Source organism: Oncorhynchus mykiss, chromosome 9, assembly GCF_013265735.2.
Source record: "Oncorhynchus mykiss isolate Arlee chromosome 9, USDA_OmykA_1.1, whole genome shotgun sequence".
In the NCBI taxonomy this organism is placed as follows: Eukaryota; Metazoa; Chordata; class Actinopteri; order Salmoniformes; family Salmonidae; genus Oncorhynchus; species Oncorhynchus mykiss.
Genome location: NC_048573.1, coordinates 35363864 through 35377999, shown reverse-complemented (window position 1 = coordinate 35377999; position 14136 = coordinate 35363864). Strand labels below are relative to the sequence as shown.

The following is a 14136-nucleotide window of genomic DNA, read 5'->3' as shown; positions in this document are numbered from 1 at the left end:
TTGTTATTGACCAAATACTTATTTTCCACCATCATTTGCAAATAAATTCATTAAAAATCCTACAATGTGAATTTCTGGATTTTTTTCCCTCATTTTGTCTGTCACAGTTGAAGTGTACCTATGATGAAAATGACAGGCCTCTCTCATCTTTTTAAGTTGGAGAACTTGCACAATTGGTGGCTGACTAAATACTTTTTTGCCCCACTGTACATATACATATAAGATGAGTAATGTAGGGTATGTAAACATTATATTAAGTGGCATTGTTTAAAGTGGCTAGTGATACATTTTTTACATCAATTTCCATTATTAAAGTGGCTGGAGTTGAGTCAGTGTGTTGGCAGCAGCCACTTAATGTTAGTGGTGGCTGTTTAACAGTCTGATGGCCTTGAGATAGAAGCTGTTTTTCAGTCTCGGTCCCTGCTTTGATGCACCTGTACTGACCTCGCCTTCTGGATGATAGCGGGGTGAACAGGCAGTGGCTCGGGTAGTTGTTGTCCTTGATGATCTTTATGGCCTTCCTGTGACATCGGGTGGTGTAGGTGTCCTGGAGGGCAGGTAGTTTGCCCCTGGTGATGCGTTATGCAGACCTACTACCCTCTGGAGAGCCTTACGGTTGTGGGCGGAGCAGTTGCCGTACCAGGCGGTGATACAGCCCGACAGGATGCTCTCGATTGTGCATCTGTAGAAGTTTGTGAGTGCTTTTGGTGACAAGCCGCATTTCTTCAGCCTCCTGAGGTTGAAGAGGCGCTGCTGCGCCTTCTTCACAATGCTGTCTGTGTGGGTGGACCAATTCAGTTTGTCCGTGATGTGTACGCCGAGGAACTTAAAACTTACTACCCTTTCCACTACTGTCCCGTCGATGTGGATAGGTGGGTGCTCTCTCTCTGCTGTTTCCTTAAGTCCACAATCATCTCCTTTGTTTGTTGACGTTGAGTGTGAGGTTATTTTCCTGACACCACACTCCTTGGGCCCTCACCTCCTCCCTGTAGGCCGTCTCGTCATTGTTGGTAATCAAGCCTCCCACTGTAGTGTCTCAGAACGCACCCTTGTGGGGCCCCAGTGTTGAGGATCAGCAGGGTGGAGATGTTGTTACCTACCCTCACCACCTGGAGGCGACCCGTCAGGAAGTCCAGTACCCAGTTGCACAGGGCGGTGGTCGAGACCCAGGGTCTCGAGCTTGATGACAAGTTTGGAGGGTACTATGGTGTTAAATGCTGATCTGTAGTCGATGAACAGCATTCTCACATAGGTATTCCTCTTGTCCAGATGGGTTAGGGCAGTGGGCAGTGTGCAGTGTGGTTGCGATTGTGTCGTCTGTGGACCTATTGGGGCGGTAAGCAAACTGGAGTGGATCTAGGGTGTCAGGTAGGGTGGAGGTGATATGGTCCTTGACTAGTCTCTCAAAGCACTTCATGATGACGGAAGTGAGTGCTACGGGGCGGTAGTCGTTTAGCTCAGTTACCTTAGCTTTCTTGGGAACAGGCACAATGGTGGCCCTCTTGAAGCATGTGGGAACAGCAGACTGGGATAAGGATTGATTGAGTATGTCCGTAAACACACCAGCCAGCTGGTCTGCGCATGCTCTGAGGACGTGGCTGTGGATACCGCCTGGGCCTGCAGCCTTGCGAGGGTTAACACGTTTCAATGTTTTACTCATGTTGACTGCAGTGAAGGAGAGTCCGCAGGTTATGTTAGCGGGCCGTGTCAGTGGCACTGTATTGTCCTCAAAGCGAGCAAAAAAGTTATTTAGTCTGTCTGGGAGCAAGACATCCTGGTCCGTGACGGGGCTGGTTTTCTTTTTGTAATCCGTGATTGACTGTAGACCCTGCCACATACCTCTTGTGTCTGAGCCGTTGAATTGCAACTCTACTTTGTCTCTATACTGACGCTTTTCTTGTTTGATTGCCATGCGGAGGGAATAGCTACACTGTTTTTATTCGGTCATGTTTCCGGTCAGTTTCGAGTGAATGCTGCCATCAATCCGCGGTTTCTAGTTTGGGAATGTTTTAATCGTTGCTGTGGGTATAACATCTCCGATGCACTTTCTAATGAACTCGCTCACCGAATCAGCATATTCGTCAATCTAACTAATTATGTGACTTCTGAAGGTAATTGGTTGCACCAGATCTTATTTAGGGACTTCATAGCAAAGGGGGTGAATACATATGCACTCACCGCTTTTCCTTTTAATTTTGTAATTTTTTTATAACAAGTTATTTTAACAAGTCCGTGGCTCGTGTTTCTTGGCCCAAGCAAATCTATTATTCTTATAGGTGTTCTTTTAGTAGTGTTTTTTTTTGCAGCAATGTGACAATGAAGGTCTGATACACAGTCTCCTCTGAACAGTAAATGTTGAGATGTGTCTGTTGCTTGAACTCTGTGATGTGATTTGCATTTATTTTATTTGCAATTTCTGAGGCTGATAACTCTAATAAACCTATTCTCTGCAGCAGAGGTAACTGGGTCTTCCTTTCCTCATGAGAGCCAGTTTCATTTTAGAGCTTGATGGTTTTTGCGACTACTTGAATAAACTTTCAAAGTTCCTGAAATTGTACACATTTACACAAGAAATTCCACAAATTAACTTTTAACACGGCACACCTGTTTATTGAAATGCATTTCAGGTGACTACCACATAAAGCTGGTTTGGAAAAAAAGCCAATGGGGGTGAATAATTTTGCAAAGCACTGTAGTGGCATGTAATTTGTAAATCCCAAAACTTTCCCTTTGGTTTAGCTGTTTAAGACGGTTCACTTTGGATGATTCCCTAATTATTTTTTATGATTATTTTAATGTTCTCTGCTTCAGTGCTGTATTTTGTAACAAAGTACACTCTCTCTGATGTATCACGAGGCACTCTCCTTCACAACAAGTTCTCTTTGTCAAGTCATTGGGCCCTTATATCTGCATCTTTCAGGACCTGAGTGCTGTAGCCCCGATTCAAGAAGCAATTCTCCAATTCAGCAGATTTGACACTGTAGTCTATTTCCTGATCGCAAATTCTGCGGACTCTTTGGAATTGGCCTTCATTTAACCAGGTAGGCCAGTTGAGAACAAGTTCTCATTGACAACTGCGACCTGGCCAAACAACACAGTTACGCATGGGATAAACAAACGTACAGTCAATAACACAATAGAAAAGTCTACATACAGTGTGTGCAAATGTAGTAAGATGTTGGAGGTAAGGCAATAAATAGGCCATAGTGGCGAAATAATTACAATTTAGCAATTAAACACTGGAGTGATAGGTGTCCAGAAGATGAATGTGCAAGTAGAGATACTGGGGTGCAAAGGAGCAAAAAAAGTATTTGTTCCAGTCATTGGCAGCAGAGAACTGGAAGGAAAGGCGGCCAAATGAGGACTTGGCTTTGGGGGTGACCCAGTGAAATATACCTGCTGGAGCACATGCTACGTGTGGTTGCTGCTATGGTGACCAGTGAGCTGAGATAAGGCAGGGCTTTACCTAGCAAAGACTTAAAGATGACCCGGAGCCAGCGGGTTTAGAGACGAATATGATGCGAGGGACAGCCAACGAGAGCATACAGGTCGCAGTGGTGTGTAGTATATGGGGCTTTGGTGACAAAACGGATGGCACTGTGATAGACTACATTCAATTTGCTGAGTAGAGTGTTGGAGGCTATTTTGTAAATTTACATCTCTGAAGTCGAGGATCGGTAGGATAGTTAGTTTTACGAGGGAATGTTTGGCAGCATCAGTGAAGGATGCTTTGTTGCGAAATAGGAAGCCAATTCTAGATTTAATTTAGGATTGGAGATGCTTAATGTGAGTCTGCAAACAACTTTTGACATTTTTACTGATGTCAAGGTCCGAAAAATGAATGTTATCCCTGCTGTACTCCATAGTTAGTTTGATATTAGGGTTAATACTGTTAAGGTATTGGTGGAAGGAAATACGTTTATCTTCTGAGCCGGACCAAAACAGGCAAACAACATCAATATAGCGTCCCCACCATATAATCCGGTCAAAGAAATGGTTATTAGAAGGATCCAAAATTAAGTCATTTTCCCATATACCCAAGTACAAACCAGCGTAGGAAGGGCTGTAAAGCAAACTCCCATGGCACACCCTTTGACCTGTTAAAAATACGGTCCTAAAAAATAAAGATGTTATGATTAAGAGTCCATTTGGTCAGTGAGACAATAAATTCTGTAGGAGGCATCTCAGTTTCAGGTCGGTTACTCAAGAAATGGTGCATAGCTGCCAAACCCTGTTCATGCTCAATGGTGTATAGAGACTCTCCACATCCATGGTGACTAAAAAGGAAGCTGTAGCTATATTGTTCAATTCCTTAATTTTGTTCAACACATCTGTAGTATCTTGAAGATAGGCTGGGAGTGATGTCAGAAAAGGCTTAATAAAGTAATCAATGTACTTAGAGATGGGTTCTGTCAGACTTCATTACCACTAATGACTGGTCTGTCTGGGGGGTTTTCAAGATTCTTGTGGACTTTTGGAAGAAGGTAAAAAAAAGCCATACGCGGACTGCCATTTAAAATAACTTTGAACTCCTTGTCTGAAATGTAGCCATTCTCCTTAGCTTCTGTGAGGATCCCTTTTGATTCAGTTTTTAGGTCCTCTGTAGGGTTGAAGGTAAGAGATTGGTAGAATTTGACGGTGGTAGGCTTCTGTCACATATTTGTCCTTACTCCACACTACTGTCTGCTTTTTTAACCACAATCCATCCATTTTTGAACAATGATTGAACTGCATCCCTTTCTGTCTTAAATTACGTTGTTTGGTTAGAGTCAATTTTACCGCTAAAACATCAAAATTCCACATCAAAATTCACCTTCTTGGCAAATGTATTTAGTGTGGCATTCTGGACGATGGGACAACTGAGCCCAATGTTAAGTGCCCTCTCTGCTTAGCAGCATACTCTGCTCAGTTTGGCACCCGCGCAAGTGGGAGATCTCCGTGTGCTTCAGTTTACCAGATATTTTTTTCTCAGTTAACTTGAAGATCACTCCACGACCCACATGCTGCAGTGCTGTTGTTCAGCAGCAGATGATGCGCTGTCAGCCACTGCCTTGTCATTCCCACTCGCCTTCACTCACCACTGTCATCAAATGGACTCAAGCTAGCCACAAGTTCTGGCTGGGCTCAATCGTCATGAAACGCAAACACAGCGATGAGTTTCTCTCTCTTGGTTTCACACAAATTTGAGAAGTAACGAGGAGCGCCCACAAAACAAATAATTTCTCATTTGGGTCACAGGCTGAAAAAGTTTAAGAACCCCATGCTCTAGATAATAATGGCATTTGTAGTTCTTTATGATAGACACATTATCAGCTAATTAGCGTTTCACTTTTTGGGGGGTAAATACAAGTGAACAGATTGATAAAAGTCACCTTGTCCTACCTGGAGAGATTTACACAGTTATCAAAACAACACACCAGGGTAAATCTAAGCCCTTATTTGAAGTGTTTCTAAAATCCCCTATGGGAAAAATGTATGATGGAAAAACGGTTGGAACCATTTCCCGTGTGACCGCTAGGTTTTATGGGTATTATGACAAAGATTAGCCGTCGAGCCAGCTCTATGATCCACTCTAATCAAACAAGTAGTTGAGAAGTCTAAATGTTATCTCAGCACGCCATCTTGTGGCAATAATCGGACAGTGTTTGTTGTAAAAGTCGCAGGTTTGGCAGGAACGCAAATCACAGGTGACAACTCCGAGTAGCACAATATGGCTAAACAAGCCTTCTTTATCCGCGTTTATTGGTTTTGCAAATTGTTTTTTAAGGAAACCTGGTGATAGGACAGATTCATTTGCACACAGTTTACGTTGAACGAAGTGTCCGATTAACTCCACCAACGGTTCATCGGGTTACCAGAAATTGACTTTACCATGTAGTTGAGTTTAGTCAGCTAATATTACCCACTCATTGGTGTGCTGTCTCTGGAAAGCTTACCTACACAGCCTTTTAAAACGAGAAGTTGAATGTCCACAAGGGACCACTAGGCTACACCTTCTGCATTGCTCGCGTAGAAATCGAAACCAAAATGAAGCCGTCTCGAAAGAAATGCTGTGAGGTGACAATTAAACGAATGTCATAGAGCAACACAAGACGACACTTAAACATCAAACGTGCGCTGCTGGAGACAACACAATTAAACTGGCTCCTCTAAACAAAATAAATGGATCAACGGCAGCAGGAATCTTCACAGGGCAAGGTAAATAAACTCGCTATTATTATGTCCTAATCATTCAAAGCCTCCTCTGGTTTGTCTCATTGAAGGAAACATCTGTCAAACGGTCAGTTCGTTTGTTATGTTATTAACCAAGTGTTTTACACAGGAAGTGAAGTGCACCCTAATTCTGTAATCCCTACCCAAAACTACATTTCATGATTGTTTCATTGTGAAGGAATTATAGTCCAGCCAATGCAATATCCTGTTCACAACTGAAACAAACATGCATTGTTTTGGGGGATCGGCTAAATTATTGTTGCAAGAATATTATTCAAGAATTGTGGTCATTCTAGCACAAGTAAACATTGCACATTTGGTTTGTACTGGCAGTCGCATCCCAGAAACAAATCAGCTAAAAACACTAGAGTAAAGTTCAACACCCCCCCATATTATTGATATGATTGTTACTTTCACTTTCAAGAGCTCCACCATGCCACACAAAGAACGCAGTGAAGAGTCACGTGACAAGAGGCCCAGCGACGTACCTATCAAACATAACACTGAGGTATATAATCCATACACCAATCAGTCATTCAATCAATTTAACTGTAGTTGTGTTTGAGTGATTGTGTGTAACGGACGCCTTAGCATGGTCCCAGACAGTCCCAGATCTGTATGTGCTTTTGCCAACTCTTCTGTCATATTCATTTTATTGTGTTTACTGCATAAAGATCTGGAAAAAAGGCTAGAGCATTGTGAAAATAGTTTCTCATCAGGAACAGTAATTAGCTTACTATGTGACATTTTCAGGAGGAGAAACAACCTTTCAGAAGAATGAGAAGTCCACCTAGACCCAGAATAACTGGTTCATTTAGACCAAGATTTGGAGGAAGATTCTACAGACCACGGTAAGATTAGAGGGCATTTCAGAGCAACCTTGGAAATGTTCAAGGGTTTGCTCTTGATAATTTCAACATTTCCTTATCTTCACCCACTTTCGTCCAATTCAGATTAGGTTGTAGAAATATTCACTCACTCACTCATCCATATACACTCCTTTTCAAAAGTTTGGGGTCACTTAGAAATGTCTTTGTTTTACATGAAAACATGCATCAAATGAGTTGCAAAATGAATAGGAAATATAGTCAAGATGATAAGGTTATAAATAATGATTTTTAATTTAAATAATAATTTTGTCCTTCAAACTTTGCTTTTGTCAAAGAATCCTCCATTTGCATTAATTACAGCCTTGCAGACCTTTGGCATTCTAGTTGTCAAGTTGTTGAGGTAATCTGAACAGATTTCACCCAATGCTTCCTGAAGCGCCACCCACAAATTGGATTGGCTTGATGGGCACTTCTTACGTACCATTCGGTCAAGCTCTCTCTCACAACAGCTCAATAGGGTTGAGATCCGGTGACTGTGCTGGCCACTCCATTATAGACAGAATACCAGCTGACTGCTGCATAGTTTGGGGTGGCAGGTTTGGGACAGCAGGTAGCCTAGTGGTTAGAGTGTTGGGCCAGTAACCGAAAGGTTGCTAGATCAAATCCCCGAGCTGACAAGGTAAAAGTTAACCCACTGTTCCTAGGCCGTCATTGTAAATAATAATTTGTTCTTAGCTGACTTGCCTAGTTAAATGAAGGTTAAATAAAAAATAATAATGATAGTTTGGAGCTGTGCTTTGGGTCATTGGAGGAAATTTGCTCCAATTAAGCGCCGTTGCAAAATGGAGATATAGCCTTCCTTCTTCAAGATCCCTTTTACCCTGTACAAATCTCCCACTTTACCACCACCAAAGCACCCCCAGACCTACACATTGCCTCCACCATGATTGACAGATGGCGTCAAGCACTCCTCCAGCATCTTTTCATTTTTTCTGCGTCTCACGAATGTTCTTTGTGATCCTTCATTTCTCAGAACAAGAATAGACTGACGAGTTTCAGAAGAAAGGTCTTTGTTTCTGGCCATTTTGAGCCTGTAATCACCCACAAATGCTGATGCTCCAGATACTCAACTAGTCTAAAGAAGGCCAGTTTTATTGCTTCTTTAATCAGAACAACAGTTTTCAGCTGTGCTAGCATAATTGCGAAAGGGTTTTCTAATGATCAATTAGCCTTTTCAAATGATAAACTTGAATTAGCTAACACAATGTGCCATTGGAACACAGGAGTGATGATTGCTGATAATGGGCCTCTGTACGTCTATGTAGATATTCCATTAAAAATCAGCCGTCTCCAGCTACAATAGTCATTTACAACATTAACAATTTCTACACTGTATTTCTGATCAATTTGATGTTATTTTAATGGACAAAATGTTTTGCTTTTCTTTCAAAAACAAGGACATTTCTAAGTGACCCCAAACTTTTGAACGGTAGTGTAAATATTTTTTCTACTGTTTTCCTTCCTGTATAGATTCATAAGGGACGATCATTCATTCCGGAAGCCCCGCTTCAGTTTTGGGTTCCAAAGGTACCACCCTTTCACCCCTCGCCCACGGTTCAACTGGAGGGACCAGTCCGGCCCACCACCGTGCCCTAACAACCAGTACAACGACCAGAGGAACATGGACAGGAGCGGTCCCGCCAGGGCCTCTACTCCTAAAGAACACAGCAGTAGGTTTATACTCATGTAGCAGTTTAGGGAGGGTTAGACCAAATGACTCGGTGGTTACAGGGTAAGAGCTCTACCATCTGTGCCATGAACCAAATATCTTAGCAGTTTAAAAGTACAGGCAATACATACTTAGATATATATCACTTTCCTCCTGTGAACACTAGAGAGCAGTGTGAGCAAGCAGTGGCCATGTTGACTCGGAATAATATTTGCATTCTGACATATAGGCTACGTTTGGAATGTGTTTTGCTCATCAGCATTCCCGGTGGTTGATATTCACCAAGCAACAACATAACAATGTTACATAATGCTGGCTGCACACGGCATTGGTAGATATTCATCAAATTATAGGTGCTATCTTTGCGTTTTGAATCAGTGGATAACTAATTGGTCTCTAGACTCTACCCACACACTCACACATACCATTTTGTTTGTGTTTCTATAATATTTGTCTTACTTTTGAACTCTGCATTGTCGCGAATGGGCACGTACTGTAAGTAAAGCCTTTCACAGTAAAGTCTACACCTGTTGTATTCGGAGCATGTGACCAATAACATTTGATTTGGTCACTATTAACCATTTGTATTTAGCCACTGTATATTCCTACATGTTTCTGATCATCAGATTTCTCCTCATCACGTTATTATCATGAAGAGTTTTGTAAGACCACAGTCGATGTGCTTGCAAGTCAACAATTAGCACTTATGGTTTAGCCCCATTCTCTATCACGTTTGAAAGTGTTTTCTTGAATAACTTTGCATTGCCTGAAGAATACCTTTGTCTTGTTACCTGCAATAGAAACCATACATGTCATCTTTACTCTCTTTGGTGTTGATAACATGAGCTGTATTGCTATTCTCAACCACAGTGGTGTTTCCTTCTCCTATTTAATTCAGCTGCTAAGTCTCTGCACAGACTGCAGTGCTGTGGAAGTGTGTGAGAGAGAGATTGTGTGAGGAACAGGTTGCTCTATGTGCCTGAGAGATATGCTATTATGGTGACTCATCTCTATAGTGTGTTACAGAAAGAGAGAGAAAATGAGAGCGAGAAAGCAAAAAAAAATGAGGAGAAAGAGGGAGTGAAGTACCGGGCAGACAGCCAGCTGTATATACTGAGCCCTAACAAAGCTATCGCCTCATATAGGCACACTGCAGTCAAACGTTGCTAGGCAGCTTTCTCAAATCACACCCATTGGATTGTGCTTAAAGAAACATTCATTTTAGCCCCTGCCTGTTGACAATAAACCTCCCGCTGCCCGCAGAGAGATGGCGATGGGGAAGCTTAGGCCTGAATTGTACCTGCAACTAGAGACACCAATGCGATGATAGTTGAGGAGGACACTGGGTAGATTGAGGAGTCCCAGCATCAATCAGAGATAGTTAATTTAGAGATACCACCTGTGCCAATCAAAGATTTTCGAGTTTATCACAGATGTCAGCTGCTGTAGTTTAGCTCTAACTTATCCCCCATCTGTTCCCGAGCTGGTAGAGTGTGTTGAATTGTTGTGAAGAAGTGGTTTGTCTGTGTTATGTTGCAGGTGCTCTCAGGTCTTCTGCAGGCCCCAGCAGAGAGAAGGAGAAGCAGCCTGTGTCGTTCATAGTAAGTCCACATTCCACCACTCCTCTCTGCCTCTTCTGGGATGGGGGGAGTCTGCGCTATACACAGTAGTGCACACATATTGTATCTGCTGTCCTAGTCCCGTAGTGTATGATGGTGGCCGAAAAAGTCTAATCATTCCCTTCATCTTCCAAAAAGTACAACATGCAGGCCTCTTTCATCATAAAAAACTTTTAGCCACTAATGTAGCTTCACACAAATGATCCCTCCCTGCTTGACTGCTGCTTCAATTTCTCAGAAGTGAGATGCGCCACACTGGGAGGTACGCATTGCAACACATTTCCTCATGTTAAATAGAAACCTGAGTGCATCTCTTTTCCCATGATGTTCGCGATCAAAAATATTTAGTACACACACAGTCTTTTCACAATCCTTCAAATCACAGAATGAAAAGAATCCTCAAACATTTCAGCAATCTTGGCTAGACTGCTCGGGAAGATTATTAACGTGTGTGTGTATGCATGTGTGTGTGTGTCCTCCACGCCCTTTGGTGTGATAGGAATTGGAAGGACAGAGAAAGCACAGACGCAGCATAAAGAATGAGAAAGTTGGAGTAATTGTGTGGTCTGACATGGAGAGGAGCACAAGGTTGTCGTCTTCAGTTTAAACATGCTCATTATTCAAATAGCCTGGCTGCCTGCTAACCTTAATGAGAGAGAGAGAGATGCACTTTTAGGGAACTCAACAACAGTCAGATGGGCTCTGAAAGGCAAACACAGGCAGACTAGCCACGTGCTGCCAGAGTACTGACGGTGTGTTAAGGTCTTAAGGAATGCTTATAACTGTCTCTCACCCCTGTGTTTCTGTAGGTGTCTCAAGAGAAGGAGAGATCCCACAGCAAAGAAAGAGAGAGGGGTAGAGAGCTCCCCTCCACCATAAGCAGGGCCACAGCACGAAACAGAGCCATCCAACAGAAGAGGAGAGAAATCGAGCAGGTATAGCACCATTCACAGTACAGTGAAACAGATCGAGAAAGAGAGGGGATGTACCACACTGCAGCAGCACCAAAAACAGAGCTTGAGAGGGTTAGAGAGGTAACATAGAGGAGAGAGAGATAAAGAGGGGGTTGGATTATGAGCGGGTTGGATGAGGATGGAGAGAAAGAGAGAGGGGGTTGTGGAGAAAGGCTTGGGAGATTTGATCACTGCGGTGCCAAAACTAATTGAGAAATGGCCAGCTGAAGCTGCCTCGAATTTATCATAATTTGTTTCTTCCTTTTAGCAGCTGAATCAGTTGAATAGGTAATCAGTCATGATCAGAGCCAATACATGGTGATGTTGTACATCCCTGGGTTGTTTACCTCCAATCACTCTTAAGCGCCTATCAGAGTCCAAAATGTGTACGCGTGCACACAGCAATGTTCTAGAATATTGGACCGTTGGCTTTCATACTTTTTGAATTATCTGTGCGGCTCAAGCAATTTCTCCAACCGTCAACACATTGAAATGGATAGAGGACGCGTACACGGAGCCACGTTGGATGGGAATTGTGAGGAGGTGTGCATTCGGGCTGTGCGGATTATGTTCTCAGAGCAGCTATGTCACAATGGGACCCCGGTCTATCACCTCTCTGCCTCTGTGGACTCTGAATTACGCCGAAGATGGAGCTCCTGTTATTGTCAGGTTGTTTGTCCAGGTTTTTTCATCATAAATCAGTCATCACATGGGCGTAGTTCGGTTGTCTTTCAATAGGTTTTTAAACACGCGCTGTGATTGATACGTCACAGTTAATGTGACAGAACATCACATGAAGCGTTGTCAGTGGGAGGTGTGTTGGGTGTTGTCTCTCCATCCACTCGACTGATGAGAAGTTCACTCTCGCTCTTCACATCTCCATGGTAACTGGAGAAGGTAGGCTCTGTGAGAGAGCAGTCTGGCAACAGGTAGCTGATATACTCGTCCTCCAAAGACACACACACAATAAATAGAACATTTTTGTTGTGGGGGATTAATTGCTTTGCTAAAGGGCAGAATGACAGATTTTTCCCGTTGTCGGTTCGGGGATTCGAACTAGCCACCTTTCGGTTACTGGCCCAACGCTCTAACCGCTAGGCTACGCATTCATGCACGCAGGCACCAACCAACCCTAATTGTAACACTAACCTTAAAATAGCCTTTGTCCTCATGAGATGTGGGAAATGTCCCCAAAAGGATCGAAGAACCAACCAACATACACCTTTGCATGGTGTGAACAGCTCTCTGTGCGTGAGTGCTGCTACCTTGGACTATTAATCCACTCCGTGGTAATGGCACACACATGACGGGACCTCTTGCCCCAAGCATCTCTCCCAGAACTCTCTCTCCCTCTTTCCCACTTTTACTTTCTAACCGCTCTCTTTCACCTTCTTTCTTTCACCCTCTCTTCACATCCGCTCTATCTCTAGTGATTATTCTCTCTTCACCCCCCCTCTCTTTCTCTATCTCTCCCTCACTCCTATTTCCCCCTCTCCAGTCTCTTTTTTTGCCTGCTCCTCTCCTGTGTCTGAATACTTCTGGTAATACTGTGAGCTGAGTTTCTTTAGACCATCTGTGCTAAGCTCCTCACTGGAACAGGAGCCACAAAACAACCTCTCACGTGCCATGAAAATATGTTTATATGTGTGTGTGTGTGTGTGTGTGTGTGTGTGTGTGTTTTATGTCACGCTGGTGTACAGTTAGGACTGTGCCATCGTTTGGTTGGGTTTAGAAGATATAGTTTAGATTAGAAGATGATGTGGTTTAGTAGATAGATTTAGTGTGTACAGTATGCGTTTTAGGACTGTGATGCACAGTTAAGTGTGGTGGTGAAAATGCTGACTGTCTGTTTTTTTTATGCAGGTGTACCGCCAGGACTGTGACACGTTTGGCGTGGTGGTGAAGATGCTGATAGCCAAGGACCCGTCTCTGGAGCGGCCCATCCAGCCATCTCTGAAGGAGAACCTCGGGGAGATCGGCCTGCGCTGTGTAGAGGCCATGCAACAGTTCATAGAGGAGTATGACACCAGGGAACCATCACCACAGTGACACACACTCCCCTTTGTCTTAACCTGTGTAAGTGGTGTGCTTGTATACCAAAACATACACACACAGTCATATCTCACAAAGCTCAGAAATGAAACTCAATATTGTATACGTGCTGATTGGATATGTGACATTACCGATGTTGAATAACACGAGTCTATGTCATGACTCATGAGCTGGCCTGTCCTAGTGTCCTTGGTCAGTCAGGCCAAAGTCACTCCTGGTGCTCAGCCTTCTGGAAGCTCTGTCTTGACCTGTGATCGTGACTGCTACTGAAACTCAATCATTTATGATGTGTTATCAACTTTCAATATTGCTCTTGACAATGTGATCGAAGATATAGCTATTGCCCTTGTGTTTCCTACTGAAGTATAGCTAATGAATTCTAAGCCCTGTGACATATATATAAAAAAATAAAAATACATTACATGATAATTGTACATAAATGAGCTATGTTGATATACAAGGATGATTATATCTAATACAGAGGAAGAATCTATTTACACACAACGTTTGAATGTTTTCACTCTAATAAAATAAATCTGCTCTTAAAAATGATATGGGTGTTTGATTCAGTGTTGTATTGTATAGTGCTATTCCCTAGACCCCCTGATCTGCAAATCACCCCGATCTACCAGTAACTGCAAATTCTCTGTACCTCAGTTGGTAGAACATGGCACATGCAATGCCAGGATACTGGGTTTGAATCCCGGTACCACCCGTATGCAAAATGTATGCATGCATGA

At 43.0% G+C, this 14136-nt stretch overlaps 1 protein-coding gene across 1 annotated transcript; it reads left to right on the top strand.

Moving 5' to 3' along the window:
* Positions 1–5540: 5540 nt before the first annotated feature.
* On the top strand, positions 5541–13948 carry LOC110531965. Its single transcript, XM_021615510.2, has 7 exons — positions 5541–6198; positions 6638–6721; positions 6967–7064; positions 8574–8773; positions 10312–10373; positions 11201–11326; positions 13208–13948. Exons 1-7 carry the CDS (start codon positions 6163–6165, stop codon positions 13391–13393), a joined length of 792 nt encoding a protein of 263 aa, XP_021471185.2. The 5' UTR covers positions 5541–6162; the 3' UTR covers positions 13394–13948.
* Positions 13949–14136: the final 188 nt, after the last annotated feature.